This window comes from Saccopteryx leptura, chromosome 1 (assembly GCF_036850995.1).
Source record: "Saccopteryx leptura isolate mSacLep1 chromosome 1, mSacLep1_pri_phased_curated, whole genome shotgun sequence".
Taxonomy (NCBI): domain Eukaryota; kingdom Metazoa; phylum Chordata; class Mammalia; order Chiroptera; family Emballonuridae; genus Saccopteryx; species Saccopteryx leptura.
In genome coordinates, this window is record NC_089503.1 from 382,747,780 (window position 1) to 382,770,127 (window position 22,348).

General features: G+C 48.8%; 2 protein-coding genes and 1 pseudogene across 2 annotated transcripts; 2 read left to right on the plus strand and 1 right to left on the minus strand.

The window, feature by feature from the left end:
• The first annotated feature begins 4,660 nt into the window (after nucleotides 1-4,660).
• TMEM217 (transmembrane protein 217) lies at nucleotides 4,661-6,255 on the plus strand. The gene is made up of 2 exons (XM_066360308.1): nucleotides 4,661-4,694; nucleotides 5,666-6,255. The coding sequence occupies exons 1-2, from the start codon at nucleotides 4,661-4,663 to the stop codon at nucleotides 6,253-6,255; spliced, it is 624 nt and encodes a 207-aa protein (XP_066216405.1).
• Nucleotides 6,256-12,869: 6,614 nt separating this feature from the next.
• LOC136390060 (U2 spliceosomal RNA) lies at nucleotides 12,870-12,984 on the minus strand (annotated as a pseudogene).
• Nucleotides 12,985-17,819: 4,835 nt separating this feature from the next.
• On the plus strand, nucleotides 17,820-18,374 carry TMEM217B (transmembrane protein 217B). The gene has a single exon (XM_066360310.1). It carries the CDS (start codon nucleotides 17,820-17,822, stop codon nucleotides 18,372-18,374), a length of 555 nt encoding a protein of 184 aa, XP_066216407.1.
• Nucleotides 18,375-22,348: the final 3,974 nt, after the last annotated feature.

Below are 22,348 nucleotides of genomic sequence, written 5' to 3' on the forward strand. Positions count from 1 at the left end.
GGAATTGATGCTTCCTGCTCCTCCCCCCCCCCTCTCTCTTCTAAAAAATGAATAAATAAAATATTAAAAAAATAAAAGAAAAATAAATAAACATTTTGGCTTGACCAGGTGGTGGCACAGTAGATAGAACCTCAGCCTGGACACAGAAGACCCAGGTTCAAAACCCCAAGGTCACCAGCTTGAGAGAAGGGTCGCTGGCTTGAGTGTGGGATCGTAGGCATCACCCCATGGTCGCTAGCTTGAGCCTATAGTTCGCTGACTTGAAGCCCAAGGTTCCTGGCTCGAGTCCAAGGTCACTGGCTTGGGAAAGGGTTCACTCACTCTGCCTGTAGTCCTCTGGTCAAGGCACATTTGAGAAAGTTATCAATGCACAACTGAGGTGCCACAACAAAGAATTGATGCTTATCATCTCTCTGCCTTCTTGTCTGTTCCTCCCTCTGTCTCTGTCACTTAAAATAAAAGAAAAAAGAGAGAGAAAGAGAAAGAGAAATTAATTCATTAATGTAAAAAATGTAATCATAATTGTTTCACCAACTGGTATTCTTTTTTTTTTTTTTTTTTTTTTCCTGAAGCTGGAAATGGGGAGAGACAGTCAGACAGACTCCCGCATGCGCCCGACCAGGATCCACCCGGCACGCCCACCAGGGGTGACGCTCTGCCCACCAGGGGGCGATGCTCTGCCCCTCGGGGGGGGGGGGGGTCGCTCTGCCACGACCAGAGCCACTCTAGCGCCTGGGGCAGAGGCCAAGGAGCCATCCCCAGCGCCCGGGCCATCTTTGCTCCAATGGAGCCTTGGCTGCGGGAGGGGAAGAGAGAGACAGAGAGGAAGGAGGGGGGGGTGGAGAAGCAAATGGGCGCTTCTCCTATGTGCCCTGGCCAGAAATCGAACCCGGGTCCTCTGCACGCCAGGCCGACGCTCTACCGCTGAGCCAACCGGCCAGGGCCCCAACTGGTATTCTTGCAGTTCTATTTTTACTGTCTGGTATTTCTTCTGGTTCTTAACTTATGGCACCTTGTTCCTTGTATGCTTGGTTTTTTGGGGTTTTTTTACTGTCATTGTCATTTACTAGTCATTGTCTTTGAACAAATTCCTGATGGAGATCCTTTGAGGACCAACACAAAGGTGAATTCTTCCAGAAAGGATTTGAGATTGCTTCTGCCAAGCATTTAGAGACACTTCCAGTTCAGGATGCTTTAAACTAGACTTATGATTTAAAACCTTTTTTTGAATGGGTTTTGTAATTTGGGCTACAAATCTACAAAAAAGGCTAGCTGAGGTTACAATGTCTCGAGGAGGGTCCCCCTCCCCCCCCATATATTCAGCGTACTACTAAGTTGACTTTCCTTGGAGTCTCTTGGCAGAAAGCTGTGAGGGCAGGTTTACTTCAGATTCACCTGTAGTCACAGCCCTTGGGGAAGCCATGACTGAAAAGGGAAGGCCTTCTAATAGACTCTTTCCTTCTTGGTGAGCCCTGAGCTTTGATTGTATTTCCTCTTACTCTGCAAGGCTCTCTCATAAATGAAATGCAAGTTTGGCCTGATTGGCAAGTGTCCTGAGAGCAAAACTGGCTTCCATGCTTGCTCACGTGTCCCAGTTCTTGAAGTCCCATATACTTCGCCCCTGACCCTCACCTCCTACCCTGTCAGCATTTCTGTGCTCCTAATAATCTTTAAAATCTATTTTATCCAACATTTATAGTTGTGTTTAGCAGTAAGTTGGCCCCAGTAACCTAACCAATAAGAAATCCTTCTACTTTTATAATTTTCTTTTCTTGATTTCTGCTCTACTTATTCTTTCTTCTATGTTTGTTGTCCTTATTGATATTTCCCTCACTTCTTGAGTTGGACACTTAGCTAGTTTTTGCCTTATTTTTATATTATAAGCTATAAGGCTCTAAATTTCCCCTCAAGTAGACCTCCCATTGTATCACGTAAGCTTTGCTCTGTCGTGGAGGAGGGACTGCCCCAAGGCCCCTGCTCTCACCAGCCTCTCGCCCAGCAGGGCTGTTGTGCTGCCCATATTTTCCCTGAGGACACTGCAGTCAGGTCAGGACGAGTGCAGCCAATGTCCCCCATGAGGTCGGGGGGCAGCAATTGTTGCCCAAGGCAATGCTAGGAGAGATTAGAACTATTTTTCTTTTTAACAAAAGAGAGACAGAGTCAGAAAGGGGGACGGACAGACAGGTAATGAGAGAGAGTCATCAATTCTTTCTTGCTGCATCTTAGTTTTTCACTGACTGCTCTCTTATATATGCTCTGACTGGTGGGCTACAGCAGAGCAAGTGACCGCTTACTCAAACCAGCGACTTTGGGCTCCAAACCAGTGACCTTTGGGCTCAAGCCAGTGACCATGGGGTCATGTCTATGATCCCACGCTCAAGCTAGCCACCTCGGGATTTTGAAACTTAGCATCACAGGCCAATGCTCTATCCACTGGCTATGATAAGGATTTATTTCTCTATCAAGTAACAGTGATCTGTGACTAATACGATATTTACTATATTCAACAGGGCTTTTAAGTGTGCCTCAAAGATCAGCTCTGGTCATGGCCAAGAATCAGGAAGGAAAAAAAAATGAAGGTGAGAGCACCCCTAATGCTCTTATGAATAAGACAGAAGTGGCGCCCTGGCCGGTTGGCTCAGTGGTAGAGCGTTGGCCTGGCGTTCAGGGGTCCCGGGTTCGATTCCCGGCCAGGGCACACAGGAGAAGCGCACATCTGCTTCTCCACCCCTCCCCCTCTCCTTCCTCTCTGTCTCTCTCTTCCCCTCCTGCAGCGAAGCTCCATTGGAGCAAGGATTGCCTGGGCGCTGGGGATGGCTCCTTGGCCTCTGCCGCAGGCGCTAGAGTGGCTCTGGACGCAACAGAGCGACGCCCCCTGGTGGGCAGAGCATCGCCCCCTGGTGGGCATGCCGGGTGGATCCCGGTCGGGCGCATGCGGGAGTCTGTCTGACTGCCTCCCCGTTTCCAGCTTCGGAAAAATGAAAAAAAAAAAAAAAAATGAGAGAGAGAGAGAAAGAGAAATTAATTCATTAATGTAAAAAATGTAATCATAATGGTTTCACCAACTGGTATTCTTGCAGTTCTGTTTTCACTGTCTGGTATTTCTTCTGGTTCTTAACTTACGGCACCTTGTTCCTTGTATGCTTGGTTTTTGGTTTTTTCTTTACTGTCATTGTCATTTACTAGTCATTGTCTTTGAACAAATTCCTGATGGAGATCCTTTGAGGACCAACACAAAGGTGAATTCTTCCAGAAAGGATTTGAGATTGCTTCTGCCAAGCATTTAGAGACACTTCCAGTTCAGGATGCTTTAAACTAGACTTATGATTTAAAACCTTTTTTTGAATGGGTTTTGTAATTTGGGCTACAAATCTACAAAAAAGGCTAGCTGAGGTTACAATGTCTCGAGGAGGGCCCCCCCCCCCCCCATATATTCAGCGTACTACTAAGTTAACTTTCCTTGGAGTCTCTTGGCAGAAAGCTGTGAGGGCAGGTTTACTTCAGATTCACCTGTAGTCACAGCCCTTGGGGAAGCCATGACTGAAAAGGGAAGGCCTTCTAGTAGACTCTCTCCTTCTTGGTGAGCCCTGAGCTTTGATTGTATTTCTTCTTACTCTGCAAAGCTCTCACATAAATGAAATGCAAGTGTGGCCTGATTGGCAAGTGTCCTGAGAGCAAAACTGGCTTCCATACTTGCTCACGTGTCCCAGTTCTTGAAGTCCCATATACTTCGCCCTGACCCCTCACCTCCTACCCTGTCAGCATTTCTGTGCTCCTAATAATCTTTAAAATCTATTTTATCCAACATTTATAGTTGTGTTTAGCAGTAAGTTGGCCCCAGTAACCTAACCAATAAGAAATCGTTCTACTTTTATAATTTTCTTTTCTTGATTTCTGCTCTACTTATTCTTTCTTCTATGTTGGTTGTTCTTATTGATATTTCCCTCACTTCTTGAGTTGGACACTTAGCTAATTTTTGCCTTATTTTTATATTATAAGCTATAAGGCTCTAAATTTCCCCTCAAGTACACCTCCCATTGTATCACGTAAGCTTTGCTCTGTCGTGGAGGAGGGACTGCTCCAAGGCCCCTGCTCTCACCAGCCTCTCGCCCAGCAGGGCTGTTGTGCTGCCCATATTTTCCCTGAGGACACTGCAGTCAGGTCAGGACGAGTGCAGCCAATGTCCCCCATGAGGTGGGGGGAGGCAGCAATTGTTGCCCAAGGCAATGCTAGGAGAGATAGAACTATTTTTTTTTTAACAAAAGAGAGACACAGACAGAGATGGGGACGGACAGACAGGAAGTGAGAGAGAAGCATCAATTCTTTCTTGCTGCACCTTAGTTTTTCACTGACTGCTTTCTCATATATGCTCTGACCGGTGGGCTACAGCAGAGCAAGTGACCCCTTACTCAAACCAGAGACCTACGGCTCCAAACCAGCGACCTTTGGGCTCAAGCCAGCAACAATGGGGTCATGTCTATGATCCCACGCTCTAGCCAGCGACCTCGAGGTTTTGAATCTTAGCATCTCAGGCCAGTGCTCTATCCACTGGCTATGATAAGGATTTATTTCTCTATCAAGTAACAGTGGTCTGTGGCTGATATGGTGTTTACTATATTCAACAGGAATTTCAATTCTGTCTCAAAAATCAGCTCTGATCATGGCCAAGGATGAGGAAGGAGAAAAAAAAGAAGGTGAGAGCACCCCTAATCCTTTTATGAATAAGACTGAAGTGGCACACATCACTGCCATTAACATCTCATTGGTCACATGGCCACATAAGGCTGCAAGGGAGACTGGAAAAGGTAGTCCTCAGCCCAGTGGCCATGTGTCTAGCTACAACAAAAAGAAGAGGAAAATGGATGTTGAGAGACAATTAACAGTCTTTGCCCCAGATACACAAATGGGAACCCAAAAATTTTATGAGACTTTTATGGGAATTGAAAAAGGAAGTCTGCTATGTGTTTCGACAGAATTAGTACCATATGTCTAGGTGTAGATTTCCTTGTATTCTCCTACTTGCAATCAGTTAGATTTCTTGAATCTGTGGGTTGGTGTTTTTCTTGAGTTGTACAAATCCTTAGCTATTAGTGCAGCACCTTAGTTGTTCACTGATTGCTTTCTCATGTGCAGCTTGACCAGGGTGACTGCAGCCAAGCCAGTGACCTGTTTCTCAAGCCAGCGACCTTGGGCTCAGGTGGTTTTGAACCTGAGTCCTCTGTGTCCTGCGCCGACACTCTATGCACTGCACCACCACCTGGTCAGGCAAGATAGGAACAAAACTGAAGCTCCTCTTTTCGGCTCTGTTTTCCAATCCTGTGAAAATCACTAGAACGTTCTGAGAAATGCTGATGTCTGGGTCCCACCAGGGAACGTTCCAATTGCTCTGGGGTCGGGCCTGGGCCTGAGCACTTTCGGTGATGGTAATGGGTCGCCAAGGTTGAGGAGCACTTCTCTGATTCATCTGCCCACTGCCCCTAGACTGCGTCCTCCCCCCTCTCACTCCCAATACATTCTAAGCAGTCTTCTGTCTTCCCAAAGCTGTGATTTCCTGGTTTCCACATTTCTTTCTATTGTTTCTCCTTTGGGAAAGGAGGCAGAAACCCTGGTGATTTACCACATTGGCAGGAACCAGAACTTCCCCTCATACTATTTGTCTTCGCAGGAGATCTCCGCCTGAAGCAGAAACGCTGGTGTGGAATGAGCGCCAGAGTGGGCACTGTGTTGTCAGGGGTCTTTACCATCATGGCCACTAACCTGTACTTCATCTTCGAACAGAAGTACCTGAGGAGGGGCAATTGCACTGAGGTGATCCGCGAGGACGAGAGTGTGATTACCCTGATAAGTCAGAAAATCAGGTGTTGGAGCTGGAACATCGTCCTCTTCCTGTCGTGCGTCACCATCCTGGTCTGCTGCCTGCTCCTCTACTCGGTCTATGCGCAGAAGTTCAGGGGCCTGGTGATCTACGTCTCCTGGATCGTTTCCTATGAAGCCGCGAACGTTGTGATACAAATCCTCACCAACAGCGACACCAGCATTGCGGGGGTCAGAATCATGCGCTGGTTTGGCTTGGTGTCCCATGGATTCATGCAGTGCTTCTTTCTGTTCTATGTTGTTACTTATGCCCGGATAATCTATGAAAGTCAAAACCGGGGCATATTTATTCCCTACGGCAGACGTGTCTCTACAGGCATCGAAGGGTACTCACGGAGGCTATCAAAGCTGATCAGCTTGGTCCACCACTATCATGAGTGACGCCGGCCCTCTCCTCCCCGGGGCGGGCCTCCCAGGTTCTCGCGCTAGTTCCGCTTTCCTCCGCTGCGCTCTCTCGCTGGTCTGTGGGGCAAGCGGAGACCTTACTGCCACCCTTTGAGGGCAATGCGAAGAGAACTACAGTTAGGGTCGCAAGTGGGACATGCTGCTCATTGAGGATGTTTAGTTAAAGGTCATTGTTATTTATCAAGCACTCCGGAGTTGCTCCTTTTTCTGGTCAGTACCGCCTTATTGGGCACAATGAAGAGGGCAAGGGAAGGAAATTTCAGCTTGAATTGCGTCTGGCGATCTGTTCATCTTGGTATGTCTTCATCTGCCTTCCACCCACAGCACTCTGACTTAACCCTGAGATGGACAAATCCGGCTGTATATATAGTTCGGATTGTTGGAGCTCAGAGGGTGCTGCTGCTGCCGTGGGCGGCTTTGTGCGACGGGTTTTCTCCCTACGTCTTCTATAATCTATTCCAGATAAATAAAAATAGAAAAAAATCATTTTACCTTTTCTGTTTTGAGTACTCTCCTTTTCCAAATTTGTCAAATAACACAAAAGACAGCTAATCAAAAAGTATTTGGCTAAATCACTGTTTATGAATCTACTAGCCCACCTCATTAAATAGGACACCCATGAAGGGAGAAAGATGAGAAAAATCAATTCTTTGCTGCAGCACCTCCATTGTTCATTGATTGCTTTCTTATGGGTACCTTGACTAGGGAAGGGGGAGCTCTAGCTGAGTCAGTGACCCCTTGCTCAAGCAGCAACCTTGGGATCATGTCTATAATCCCGCGCTCAAGCCAGCGACCCCACAATCAAGCCAGTGACCTCAGGGTTTTGAACCTGGGTCCTCTGCGTCCCAGGCCATGCTCTCTCACTCTATCTGCTGCCGCCACCACCTGGTCAGGCTAACAAACTTCACTTCTGTAATGGATCATCCATTCAAATAATCTCACTTCTTTATTTACTTTTCAAATGGTCAGTAAAGCGTTTCAAATTTCTTTAAAAAACAAACAAAAGCCTGACCTGTGGTGGCGCAGGGGAGAAAGCATCGACCTGGAAATGCTGAGGTCGCCGGTTAGAAACCCTGGGCTTGCCTGGTCAAGGCACATATGGGAGTTGATGCTTCCAGTTCATCCCCTCTTCTCTCTCTCTGTCTCTCCCTCTCCTCTCTAAAAAAAAAAGAATAAATAAAAAAGAATTAAAAACAACAACAAACAAACAAACAAACAAAAGCCTGACCAGGCGGTGGCGCAGTGGATAGAGCGTTGGACTGGGATGCGGAGGACCCAGGTTTGAGACCCCAAGGTCGCCAACTTGAGCTCGGGATTATCTGATTGGAGCAAAGTTCACCAGCTTGGACCCAAGGTCGCTGGCTTGACCAAGGGGTTACTCGGTCTGCTGTAGCCCCACGGTCAAGGCGCATATGAGAAAGCAATCATTGAACAACTAAGGTGTCGCAACAAAAAACTAATGATTGATGCTTCTCATCTCTCTCCATTCCTGTCTGTCTGTTCCTATCTATCCCTCTCTCTGACTCTCTCTGTCTCTGTAAAAAATAAAAAAATTAAAAAAAAAACAGCTTTGCATTTTGGTTCAGAAACTGTTAGAAGCAGCTTAAGCCAGAATGGAAAACAAAGCACAAACATTAGACATTATGTTAAATGTTTGTTTATTTTATAGTTTCTTGAGGCATAATTGACATAATGACACAGAATGTTTTTTTTTATACTAATTTTTTTATTAATTTTAATGGGGTGACATTGATAAATCAGGGTACATATGTTAAGAGAAAACATCTCCAGATTATTTTGACATTTGATTATGTTGCATGCCCCTCACCCAAAGTCAAATTGTCTTCCGTCACCTTCTATCTGGTTTTCTTATGACACAGAATGTTTAAAGTATATTATTTGAGATAAGTATTATATATCCCAGTGAAATCATGACCAGAATTGCATCATGACCAAACATATCACCTCCAAGAATTTCCTCAGTCTCTGCCTCTCACCACCCCCATCACAAGTACTAACTTTCTGTCACTAGATAATAGTTTGCATTTTCTAGAGTTTTACATAAGTGGATTCATACACAATGATTCTTTTTTTTTTTTTTTTTTTTTGTCTGGCTTCTTTCACTCAGCTTCTTTTCTTCACTTTAGTTGTTCACTGAGCTCATACGTGCCTTGACCGGGGCTGGGCCAGTGTCCCCTTGCTCAAGCCAGCCACCTTGAGCTTTTTATGCCACTGACCTTTGGGCTCAAGCTGGTGAGCTTTGGGATCATGTGGACGATTCTCCCCTACACCCCGCCCTCCCCACTCAAGCCAGTGAGTCCAAGCTGACAAACCTGTGCACACAGCCAGTGACCTCAGGGTTTCCAACCATGACTTCAGCATTCTGTGTGGACACTAAGTGCTGCTTTGATTTTGATATGTCATGTTTTCATTTTTAGTTTAGTAAAAACACTTTCTAATTTCCTCTTGAATTCTTTGATCAATGGGTTATTATTATTTATCAATGTACTTCTTTGTCCCAATATTTGGAGATTTTCCAAAAATCTTTCTGTTATTGATTTCTAATTTAATTATAGTATGATCAGAAAACACATGTAGGGTCTAAATAATTTTACATTTATTGAAAATATTTTATGGCTCGGAATATGTTCTATCTTGATACATCTTCCATGTGCATCTGGAAAGAATATTTATTCTGCTAGTTTTGGGGGCAGTGTTCTAGAAATGTCAATTAGGTTAAGTTAGTTTATAGTATTCTTCAAATCTAATATCTTTTCTGATCTTCTATTTATTAACTACTGAAAGAGAGGTATTGAAATCTCTGATTATAATTGTAGATTTTTCTATTTCTCTTTGTAATTCCATCCATTTTTGTTTCATGTATTTTGAAACTATAGTGAGTGCATAAATGTTTAGGATTGTTATACCCTTCTGATGAATTGACCCCTTATCACTGTGAAATGACTTTCAGTGTCTCTGAGATTATTCTTTGCCCTGAAACTTTCTTTATCTGATGTCAATACAGCCACTCCAGAATTCTTTTGATTTATGTTGACATGAGATATCTTTTCCCATATTTTAATTGTTTTAACTAATTTATATCTTTTTTTGTGTGTGAGAGAGGAAGGGCAATACAGAGACAGATTCCTACATGTGCCCTGACTGGGATTAACCCAGCAACCCCCATCTGGGGCCTCTCTCAATCGAGCTACTTCTAGCACCAGAGGTGGAGGCTCCAAGAGCCATACTCAGTGCCTGGGGCTGATGTGCTTAAAATCAATTGAGCCTTGGGTGCAGGAGGAGAAGAGAGAGAGAGAGAGAGAAGGGGGGGAGAGAAGCAGATGGTCACCTCTAGTGTGTGCCCTGACCGGGAATCGAACCTGGGACTTCCACATGCTGAGTCGACTTTCTACCTCTGAGCCAACTGGCCAGGGCCTTATTTATATCTTTAAAGTATTCTTATTATAGGCAGTATATAGTTGGGTCTTGCTTTTTTATTCAATCTAACAACCTTTTTATTTTTTTGAATGAAAGAGACAGGAAGAGAGAGAGATGAGAAGCATCAACTTATAGTTGCTGCACTCTATTTGTTCATTGAATGCTTCTCATCTGTGCCTTGATAGGGGACTCAAGCGGAGCCAATGACCCCTTGCTCAAGCCAGCAACCCTGCATTCAAGCTGGTGAGCCTGTGCTCAAGCCTGCAACCTTAGAGTTTTGAACCTGGGACTAGCATTCAGGTTGACGCTCTATCCACTGCGCCACCAACAGTCAGGCCAAATTTGTTTTAAGTTGCATAAAAATGGCTTGCCTTGTGGTGGCACAATGGGTAAAACGTTCAACCTGGAATGCTGAGGTGCCCAGTTTGAAACCCTGGGCTTACCCGGTCAAGACACATATGGGAAGCAACTACTACAAGTTGATGCTTCCCGTTCCTCCTCACCCCACTTTCTCTCTCTCTCTACTCTCTCTCTAAAACTAAATAAATAAATATTTTTTTAAAGTTGCATAAAAATGGACATATATTGCATTTTTTAAAAAGCCAAGTAAATATCGACAAACACTGTGGGGAGAACAACTTCTGGTATGACAGCATAAGGAGCCCTGTGGACCTTCTCCCCAGTGAGACTAGTGAAAATTATGAAAACAGACACACACACACACACACACACACACACACACACACACACACACACACACAGCCAGCTTCTGGAAATGCTCCTAAGGGTATACAGCAAATGAAGAAACATTTATTCAAGAAAATCAACGAAGATTTGGTAAGAAAAGTAAGAATTTTGTTTTGCTTTGTTTTGGTGTTTGAACCTAAAACCACTTCCTCCCTACCCTTTCCTGCTCAGCCAGGCAGCGTCTATTCCATACTGGTGTGGCAGGAAGCCCGGCCCCGCCCCCCCAGCCCTCAGTGGGAGGAGTTTTCTTCCCGGGAGGAACAGGACTTGGCATCTCGCACCCCCACCCCAGGAGCCTGTTGCTGAGGCAAAAGGTGGGGGACTGCTCGGCTGAGTTTACCCCTGGGACAAACTCAGAATGTTGGATGTGGCACCACTTAGGGGTACTGAGGCCCCAACTGCCGTTGCCCCAGAGTGTAAGGTGGTGGCAGCCATGGCGGGGAGGTAACCCAAGAAGACCCCAACCTCCTGCCTTTTCTCCTGCACAGAACATGCAAATTCTAAAGCAGGAGTGTCACTAAGACAGAAATTTTGGCTGGGGCATGGGAGCAGTAGGCCATAAGACAGTTTTGCAATCTCTTCCCAAAGGATCTAGCTTCATTTACAACAGAGCATGGAGAAGTTCAAGCCCAAAGGCACCCTAAAACATGGAGAAGATTATGGCAGAAAGCAACTGGGGCCCTGGAGGGGTAGTTCAGATGGTTAGAGCGTCATCCCGACATGCTGGGTTCCAGGTTTGATCCCCAGTCAAGGCACATGCGAGAATCAACCAATGCGTGAGTTAGTGGAATAACAAATCGATGTTTCTCTCTCTCTCTCTCTCTCTCTCTCTCTCTCTCTCTCTGCCCCCTTCCTCTCCAGACAAAAATCAATTAAAAAACAAATAAAGGCAATTAGATTTGTAGATCCAGTGAAGAGACAGGCTAAACCGTAGGCCAGCTAGTTTTCAGAAGAGAAGGGGAAAGAAACAACTAGGAGGAACCTTCTTGGGAGCAGAACAAATATCAAACACTGACTTTTGAAACTATTCTTTCAAAGGAGCCCAAATTTGATTGGATTAGTCTGTAGAGTAATTTATGCCCCAGGACATTATTGAAAACAATAGAGGAATCAGCGAGCAATCAGGGACCTTCACAGCTGGGGTAGGTCCGGGAGAGTGGGAAAGAGCTCTGTATGACCGAGGTCATCCTAGGGTGTGGGTGTGGCTGTGCCCAACACTGCCCCTCCTTGAGAAGCAACACTGGAGGCCGCTGCGTGGTCCTGGGCTGGGAGGGGGAAGATTTAATTTACTAAAGTAATGCAGGCATTTTCTAAACAAGTACACAAGCATGTAACAATAATAAGCCTGTCCCTGGCCGAGCAGCTCAGTTGGTTAGAGTGTTGTACTGCCACACCAAGGTTGCAGGTGCGATCGCTGGTCAGGGCACATACAAGAATCAACCAATGTGGCCTGACCTGTGGTGGCGCAGTGGATAAAGCGTCGACCTGGAAATGCTGAGGTCGCCGGTTCGAAACCCTGGGCTTGCCTGGTCAAGGCACATATGGGAGTTGATGCTTCCAGCTCCTCCCCCTATCTCTCTCTCTCCTTCTCTCTCTCTCTCTCTCCCTCTCTCTCTCCTCTCTAAAAATGAATAAATAAAATAAAAAATTAAAAAAAAAAAAAAGAATCAACCAATGTGGCCCTGGCTGGCAGGCTCAGTGGATAGAGTGTTGGCCCAGCCAGGGCACACAGGAGAAGTGACCATCTGTTTCTCCACCCCTCCCCCTCTCTGTTTTCTCCTCCTGCAGCCATGGCTCAGTTGGTTCCAGCGCATCAGCCCTGGGCACTGAGGATGGCTCTGTGGAGTCCCCACTTCAGCTACAAAAAATAGTTCGGTTGTGAGCATAGCCCCAAATGGGTAGAGCATTGTCCCCAGACAGGGGTTGCTAGGTGAATCTTGGTTGGGGCGCATGCAGGAGTCTCTCTCTCTATCTCACCTCCTCTCACTTGGAAAAGAAGAAAAAAAAGAAAGAAAAGTATCGTAACTGAAACGAAGACTTCACTAGAGAGACTGAACAGAAGATTTGAACTGGCAGAAGAAAGAACGAGCAAACTTGAGGGTGGATGTCAGAGATGTGAGAAAGAACAGAGGGAAAGATGCCAAGGACACAGAGCCCCAGAGGGTTGTGCATGCCAACCCAAAGGGGCACCACGGTGCTCTGGCAGGAGAGGAGGGAAAGGAGTAGGAAAAAATATTTGAAGAAACAGTGGCTGACAACTTCCCAAATTTATTGGCAAACTCTCACCTAAGCTCAACAAACTTCAACTAGGATAAGCGAAAAGCCTCCGTGAACAGACGAGGCACAGTAAAGGTGTGTGAGTCAAAGACAGGAAGAAAATGGGGTCTTTTGCGTTTTTTTTAATCATTTGTTTTATTTCTCAATTACAGTTGACATACAATATTATATTAGGCGTATCAGATATCAAACTGATAAGAACAGGTACTTCACTTGATGTTAGCCAAGAGGCCGAGAGGCGATAGGAGGGAAATGTTGACAGCAGCAAGAGAAAAATGACCTGTCACTTTAAAGGGACTCCCAATAAGACAAGTAGCTGATTTCTCAGCAGGACCAATGGGAACCAAGGGACAGGATAGCATATTTAAAGCACTTTCAAAAACCCACTGATGACCCTGGCCGGTTGGCTCAGTGGTAGAGTGTCGGCCTGGCGTGCAGGGGTCCCGGGTTCGATTTCCGGCCAGGGCACACAGGGGAAGCGCCCATCTGCTTCTCCACCCCTCCCCCTCTCCTTCCTCTCTGTCTCTCTCTTCCCCTCCCGCAGCCAAGGCTCCATTGGAACAAAGATGGCCCGGGCGCTGGGGATGGCTTCTTGGCCTCTGCCCCAGGCGCTAGAGTGGCTCTGGTCGCGATAGAGCAACGCCCCAGAGGGGCAAAGCATCGCCCCCTGGTGGGAGTGCCGGGTGGATCCCGGTCGGGCGCATGCAGGAGTCTGTCTGACTGTCTCTCCCCATTTCTAGCTTCAGAAAAATACAAAAAAAACCCCACTGTTAACCAAGCACCCCATACCCAGCAAAGGCTCCGAGTTCTCTTTCGGAGTTCCAGGTTGATGGAGGTGACTTCATAGTCGACATGTCTATTTGGATATCCCTGGGGAAGTTGAACCCCCTTACCACTGTTTCCCAAGCTATCCTCCCCCTCATCTTCCCCTCCCCCATGCTAAGTGTGCTGGGGTCTCCATGCTCCCCACCTCCCTGAATGGACCACCCTCCAGCCAGGTGCCCATTCTAGATGCCCCCTCCCACAGCCCCCGTCTCCAAATGCAAAGTCACTCACCCCAGCAATCCTCCCTTATCTGGCTTCACCTCGTTTTCTTTGTTGTTGGTGTTGTTTTGTGATAGAGACAGGGAGAGAGACAGATAGGGACAGACAGACAAGAAGGGAGAGAGATGAGAAACATCAATTCTTTATTGAGGCACCTTAGTTGTTCATTCATTGCTTTCTCATATGTGCCTTGACCTGGGGGGGGGGCTACAACAGAGCGAGTGACCCCTTGCTCAAGCCAGCGACCTTGGGCTCAAGCTGGAGAGCCTTGCTCAAACCAGATGAGGTGTGCTCAAGCCAGCGACCTCGGGGTTTTGAACCTGGGTCCTCCGCGTCCCAGTCTGACACTCTATCCCAGTGGTAGTCAACCTGGTCCCTACCACCCACTAGTGGGCATTCCAGCTTTCATGGTGGGCGGTAGCAGAGCAATCAAAGTATAAATAAAAAGATAGATTTAACTATAGTAAGTTGTTTTATAAAGATTTATTCTGCCAAACTTAGTGAAAATCCGACATAAAGTACTTGGTAAGTAATTATTATTATATGCTTTAATTTGCTGTAACTCTGCTTTATAAATTTTATAAAGTAAAGTGACTTCCTTACTTTATAAATTACCATTACTGTGGAACCGGTGGGCAGTTAGAAAGTTTTACTACTGACAGAGATACAGAAGTGGGCGGTAGGAATAAAAAGGTGGACTCCCGCTGCTCTATCCACTGCGCCACCGCCTGGTCAGGCTCACCCCATCTTCTTTACCAGCCTCTCCCCTGTTCTGCCTGCGTCCACTCTTGCCCCCTTTCTGACCCATGATTCCCACAGCAACAAGAAATATTTTTCTAAAATGCAAACTAGATCCTGTCTCGTACACACACACACCCTCAACATCCTTCCAGGTCTCCCCACTGCCTTCCAGGGAGACTTCGACACGGCGGGTCCCTCCCTTGTTGTGGCCCTGGCCACCCACGTAGCCTACCCCTCTGCTCACGCTGTACCAAACGTGCTGTTTCTAGAACGGCGTTGCCTGTTCCTGAGCCTACCCGGATGCTGTCCACTTCGCCGAGGGTGAAGTTCCTCCCTTTACTGCCCGGTTGAGACGCACATCCTTTAAGACACACGCTCAGTGGGTACCTCCTCCAGAAAGCCTCTCCTGGGTTTTTTTCTGGGTTAGATCTTATCACCTCTCAAGGACGCTGGGCCGTCTCCTCCACAGTCTTCATTGCATTGCATTGGGAGGTTTCTTTTCCTTAAACATACTTTTTTTTTTTTTGTATTTTTTTTTCTGAAGCTGGAAACCGGGATAGACAGTCAGACAGACTCCCGCATGCGCCGGACGGGATCCACCCGGCACGCCCACCAGGGGGCGACGCTCTGCCCACCAGGGGGCGATGCTCTGCCCCTCCGGGGCGTCGCTCTGCCGCGACCAGAGCCACTCTAGCGCCTGGGGCAGAGGCCAAGGAGCCATCCCCAGCGCCCGGGCCATCTTTGCTCCAATGGAGCCTCGGCTGCGGGAGGGGAAGAGAGAGACAGAGAGGAAGGAGAGGGGGAGGGGTGGAGAAGCAGATGGGCGCTTCTCCTGTGTGCCCTGGCCGGAAATCGAACCCGGGACACCTTGCACGCCAGGCCAACGCTCTACCACTGAGCCAACCGGCCAGGGCCTCCTTAAACATACTTGAAGACATTTTATTTATTTGTTTTCTGTTGGTCCAGCTTCCTCACTAGAATGTTTACCTGTGTACCTCCAGGACCAAGACAAGCTCAGCCCCCGGCGCCTGGTAGAGGCTCAATAGACGCGTGGTGACTGGATGTTGAACGAATGTATGGGGCAATACAACAGGAGACAGTGAAGTTAGATGTCACCCAGGGAGGGAGGTGACAGGGTCAAAACCAAGGCTGGGGCAGCAGGGATGAGAAAACAACGAGGCTGATCAAGACAATGCCTTGAAATCTGCAACACAGACTCAAACCACAATAATGAGCTTGTGTGGTTTGGGGCCCTATTTTGGGTTGGTGCCCAGGTGCACCCCGTGGGTAGTGGCAGGTCTGGAAGCAGCTCTGTGAGCAGGGACGAGGTGTGGTTCGGTTGGTGGGGCAGGGAAGTATCAGTGCAGCTGTCCACTGTCCAGCACACGCCTCTGCCCCCGGACTCGGGACACTCCAGGGCCTGCTGCGCAGGGAGAGGTTTGTGCATCAAGGACTAAACTTGGGAGTCACGCAGAGCGGGAGGGTAACAGGGACTAGGGTGTGAGGCTATCTGCGGTGGACCTTGCAAAGGTTACGCTGAGTGAAATAAAGCAGACGCAAAGGGACAAAGACTGTATGATTCCGCTTAGAGGAGGCACTTTGCATCGTAAAGGCCATGGAGACACAGAAAGTGAACCGGCCGGATAATGAGGGCTGGGGGAGGGGAAGTGGGAGTCAGCGTTTGATGAGAACAAAGTTTTTCTTGGGGGACATGAAGAAGTCTGGAGATGTATGGGGTGATGATGGTTGCACTACGTGAATGTGCTGAACGCCATTGAGTCGTACTCTCCAAAAGGGTGAAATGGTAAAATGTGTTATGTATATTTTCGGACAATAAAAAAAATCACTACTGCCTGACCAGGCAGTGGCGCAGTGGATAGAGCGTTGGATTGGGACACTTCAAGGTTGCCGGCTTGAGCGCAGGCTCACCTGGCTTGAGTGCGGGCTCACGAGCTTGAGCACAGGCTCATCTGGCTTGAGCCCAAGGTCATCAGCTTGAGCAAGGGGTCACTTGCTTTGCTGTAGCCCCCCCCCCCCCGTCAAGACACATATGAGAAAGCAATCAATAAACAAGTAAGGTGCCACAACAAAGAATTGATGCTTCTCATCTCTCTCCCAGTCTGTCTGTCCCTCTTTCTGTCTCTCTCTCTGCCGCTCTCTCTCTCTCTCTCTCTCTCTCTCTCACTCACACACACACACACACACACACACACAAAGCTACTGACCAAAAAGGCAAAGACTATCTAAGATTGGCAGAGCGAGCGAGGAGAGGCCGGTGGGGTTTACGGCAACCCTCAGTGCCCCCCTGGGGCTGAGCAGCAGCCCTGCTCCAGGGGCCTTAGAAAGGGGTCATGTCGGGCTCCAACCACTAGAAACCTCAGACCGAGGACTGCACACGTGCCCCTCACCTGTGACTCTTCCCCTTCCCTCTCCGCCCACAGGGGAGCTCACCAGTGAGTGAAGAGGAGGGAGCGTGGCTCTGCAGTTCTCGGAATCACGGGCTGGTAAGGTGTTCTGGGCTGGGAGGGACGTTTGCACGGGTCCCAGCCTGTCCCAGCCTTGGGTCCTCCGCAGGGTCCTGAGGCTCTGGGCATCCCCCAAGGTTGGAACCAGGCTCCAGAGGGCTGGTCTAACGCAGGCGGCAGGTGGAGACCACCTGCTGGTCTTCACTTCTACCTTGGTGGCCTGTTAGTGCACCCAGGCCTGTTAGTTACCTTGGTGGCCTCTTCACCTTGGGCGGAGAAGATAGCAGGTCGGATCCGTAAACCCTCCCCCATCCCCCTCACTGCTGGCTGCTCCCTGACTTAGAGCCAGTCTGGGTCAGGCCCAGGGAGCAAAGCAGGGAAATTCCATGACTGAGGGCTTGGCAGGAAGGACGGGGCACCCAGGGGAGGGTCTGGGATGAGTCCAAGCCCGTCAGAAACAAACGTCCCAGAGAGGAGCCCGGGACGGACTCGGACATTATTCCAGGTGCAGGAGCTTCCTAACTGCCCCGCTCCTGACACCGACAGGAACCCCCTGTTGCCACCAGCTCAGCTGGAGCAAGAGAGCCGCAAGTTCCCCGAGGAGTCTCCCAGACCAGTGATGCCCCACTCCCGGTGATGTGGCCGCCTCGTAGCCCATTAGGACAGAGCAAGGACCAGACCCTCGTGCCCATCTGGCCCATGGCCTGTCCACATGCTGTCTATTCCTAGTGGCTTGGGGATTTGTCTAGGGCCGTCTCTGCCATCCTATCGTGTATCTCCACGATCTTTATTTTCCTGCAGGAGATGCTCTGCTAAAACAAGTATAAAATGAATGACAAGACGGTCTGCCTTCAACTGGGCATCTTCTCTGTCCTCAACACCATCCAGTTCCTCATCTTTGACTGGAACAATGCTGTGTCCCTTGGCTATGAGCACAAGTTGGACATCTACATGAACGAAAAGGCTGGGAATGCCCTGTGGCTCTTGACCAACAGGAAGAGCATCAGCATCAGCCTGTCCATCATCACCGTCCTGGTCAGCTTCCAGTTCCTCTACTGCATCCGAGTGAAGAACTACAGGGGGCTGCTAGGCTACACCATGTGGATCGTCATTCAGGACTGCATCAACTTCTACCGGGTCCTGGTCGTCAAGACCATCATCAAAGAGATGTTCGAGGAGCTAGCTTACCTGCCCCTGACCTTCGAGGTCGCCCGCACGTTCCTGCACATCTTCTGTCTGCCTTTTCTCGCCAAGCACACCTACACCCTTTATAAGGGAGCCCAGGCTCTCCACAAGACAACCAGCCGCCGGTTCTCCTCCCTCAGCATGAGCGACTTCTGGCCACCTGCCCGGCCGGGGGTGCCGTACCGCAAGTTAAACTGAACCGCACCAGGAAGAAGAGGGGGAGGGGGACAGTGCTCCCCAACCAACGGAGCCCCCCTTTCCCTGCCTGTTTCCTGTCAATTCTGCTTGCATTTTCAGGGGCCTTGGAGTTGTATGCATTGAAGAGTGACTCCTAGGGGCGGGAGGGTTGCAGCGATTACTTGCTGGGCCTGTCTGTGTCTGTGACTTGTTGTTGCATTGAATTACATTTGTGCTACCTCTGCCATCTCCTCGGTGCATGCTGTAGTCTCTCATTGTCCCCTCCTCTCTGCATGTCCTCAGTTTGTTTGTTTGTTTTTTGTTTGTTTGTTTTTATGTGCCTTGACCACGGGCCTTCAGCAGACCAAGTAACCCCTTGCTTGAGCTAGCGACGTTGGGCTCAAGCTGGTGAGCTTTTTGCTCAAACCAGATGAGCCTATGCTCAAGCTGGCGACCTTGGGGTCTCGAACCTGGGTCTTCCGCATCCCAGTCCGACACTCTATCCACTGCACCACCGCCTGGTCAGGCCATGTCCTCAGTTTTAGTTGTTCTCTTGTGGGTTGCCCACAGAGAGCTGGTTCTCCTGAGTCCCTTTAGAACAGTGCTATCTGACAGAACGTTCTTTGAGGATAGAAATGTTCTGTCTCTAGCTGCACGCCGGCTACTGTGCACTTGGAATGAGACGACCACAACCCAGACTGTTTCAATATTTTAACTTGTTTTGATTTCAGAAACCATATTTGGCTAGCCTGTAGCTGCCACATTGGAGGTCACAGCACTGTGGAGCCTCGCTCTCCTCCTGCATGTCACCATGGACAGGACCCTTGTCCAGCATCAGACAGCGCTCTGCTTCCCTCACACTAGGGATCGGGAACCTTTCTGGCTGAGGGAGCCATGAACGCCACATATTTTAAAATGTAATTCTGTGAGAGCCATACAACCACCCATGTACGTTAGGCATTATCCAATAAAAATTTGTTGTCCCAGAGGACAGCTGTGATTGGCTCCAGCCACCCGCAACCATGAACATGAGTGGTAGGAAATGAATGGATTGTAATACATGAGAATATTTTATATTTTTAACATTATTTTTTTTATTAAAGATTTGTCTGCGAGCCAGATGCAGCCATCAAAAGAGCCACATCTGCCTCACGAGCCATAGGTTCCCGACCCCTGCCTCACGCAGTCCAGAAAATAGTTCCTCATGTTGGCTCACAGCAGAGCAAGGGGAAGCCCCCTTCAAGAGAGCTCCAGACTGTCTCAGTTTAAACACTGTTTACCTTTTGAACTGGATAATTCTGTCCTGTAGAAGGCCCTCTGGTGTACTGTAGAATGTCTAGCAGCATGTCTGGCCTCTGCCCCCTAGATGCCACCAGGATCACCCCCCACCCTTGTGACATCCAAAAATATCTCATTGCCACATGTTCCCTAAGGGGCAAAATCGCCCCCCACTGAAAACCATTATTTTTTTTTTTCAAACCATTATTTTAAAGCAACACTCCCTAGCATTGCAAGACAGAATGCCATGGCTGTTAACTAACGGACATCTTTACTGAGAGCTCTTTACCTGTACCGCCTGGTGTAGACTGAACCTCAATGTTTCCATGTTATGGTCTGATGAAACTGAGACTCAAAGTGCTTAAGTGATGTGATCAAGGTCACAGAGCAGCAAACGCAGGATTTGAATCTAGACCATCTGAGTTCAGACACACATGTCCTACTTGGTTCCCTGAAGCACCCTTACTTTTGTCAAGTTTTTAAAAGGTGGGGGGATGGAGCATAAGGAGTCATGGTGCATTGGGTAGAAGGTGTTATATTGAGTGGGACACTTGAAGCCATGTCAACATAATAACCTAAAAATAAAAATTTTATTTTATTTTATTTTATTTTTTTTCATTTTTCTGAAGCTGGAAACAGGGAGAGACAGTCAGACTCCCGCATGCGCCTGACCGGGATCCACCCAGCACGCCCACCAGGGGGCGACGCTCTGCCCACCAGGGGGCGATGCCCTGCCCATCCTGGGCGTCGCCATGTTGCGACCAGAGCCACTCTAGCGCCTGAGGCAGAGGCCACAGAGCCATCCCCAGCACCCGGGCCATCTTTTGCTCCAATGGAGCCTCGGCTGCGGGAGGGGAAGAGAGAGACAGAGAGGAAAGCGCGGCGGAGGGGTGGAGAAGCAAATGGGCGCTTCTCCTGTGTGCCCTGGCCGGGAATCGAACCCGGGTCCTCCGCACGCTAAAAATAAAAATTTTAAAAGGGGGGCTCTGGTTGCGGCAGAGCGATGCCCCGGAAGGGCAGAGCATCGCCCCCTGGTGGGCAGAGCGTCGCCCCTGGTGGGCATGCCGGGTGGATCCCGGTCGGGCACATGCGGGAGTCTGTCTGACTGTCTCTCCCCATTTCCAGCTTCAGAAAAATACAAAAAAAAAGAAAAAAAAATTTTAAAAAGGGGGAGGGGACGGTCTTTTAGGATAGATAGTTCCTTTTCATTTAAAAACTGTTGGGTGTTTCAAGGGACACTGCTTTGATCACGCTCCCCCGAAGCATGAATATAATAACTGTAGCCCATTTTTACTGAGCACTTCTGAGTGCTGGGTGCAATTCTAACACTTCACCCAATTCTTCCCACCAGCCTATGAGAGACATTTGGAACCAGGCAGTTCCCAAAATGGCCACCAGATGGCGGTCAGCAATAAGCTTTTTGCTAACTGCTGTTTGCCACCTAGGCCAGATAACTCTAGGGATGGCTAATTTGGGATTTAGGGAGCCTCGAGCTGATGACTGAGGACTGAGAGTGTGGGTCCCCACCCTAGTCTCACAAGGCGTGCCTTGACTGGTTGTACCTTGTTGGTACCCGAAATAAAAAAATAAAACCTGGGTCAACTTGAGGGTTCTGCTCCCCGTGGGAGCCGGGGTGGCGGTGGGAGATGGGGGGCGGGGCTGGAGAGCTGGGCAGTGGGTGGAGTCGCGGAGGGAGAGCAGGACTAAGAGTTGCCTGATGCAGGACCACGTAAGATGCTCAGACACAAGGCTGGGGCCCCTTTGCACCAACACTTCTCCCAAGTGTTGTTTGCGTGTGCCTCCACGTCTAGGCCGCCCATTCTGTCTAGAACCCTGCTGACTCCACTGAGAGTGCTCTCGGGAAGGAGATCTCCACACCGCCCATTGCCGCGTCCAGTACCCGGCCTTCTCTTACCGGATCGCCCCATGGTTTTTGCCCAGCTAGTCCCTCCCTGTGTTGCGAACGGAGTCCTCTCTTGGGCTATGGACACCAAGGCTGCCTCCACCCTCCATTGCCTTTGCAGGCTCCTCCCCATCTCCCGGACTTCCAGGTCCCGTCCCTGATCCCCTTCTCTCCACGGTTCCTGTCACTTCTAGCTCTCACCCAGACCCGTTGTGATAATCCCCCTCGTGACATCTGCAGCCTGAACCTCTCCCCTGAACTGTGCACTTGATCCAACTGCTTCCTTGCTGTAACAGACACCTTCAACGCGGTTCCCGACAATCCTTGCACACCCATCACCTCCCCTTGACTGGAGGCTGAGCCCCAACAAACCCTATGGGCTTTATCTTCAGTACAAATCCAGACCTACCACGTCCCATCACCCCCGCTGCCGCCATGCTAGCCCAGGCCATTACCATCTTCTCCCGAGGCTACTGCAGCAGCCGTGTGCCAACTGGTCTCCCCAGGCCACCTGCCACCCTGTTCCCTCCCTGTCTGTTTTCTTCCCAACAGCCCAAGGGATCCTGCTGAACCCTTAGTCAGGTCACGTTTCTTCTCTCCTCCGCTACTCATGTCCTAACAGGTTCAGAGTAAAAACCGTGAGTGTTTCCTGGCCGGGTTCCTCAGTTGGTTAGAGCACTGTCCTGATACACCAAGGTTGCAGGCTCAATCCCCAGTCAGGGCACATACAAGACTCAACCAACAACTGCATAAATAAGTGAAACTACAGATCCATGTTTCTCTCTCTCTCTCTCTCCCTTCCTCTCTCTCTAAA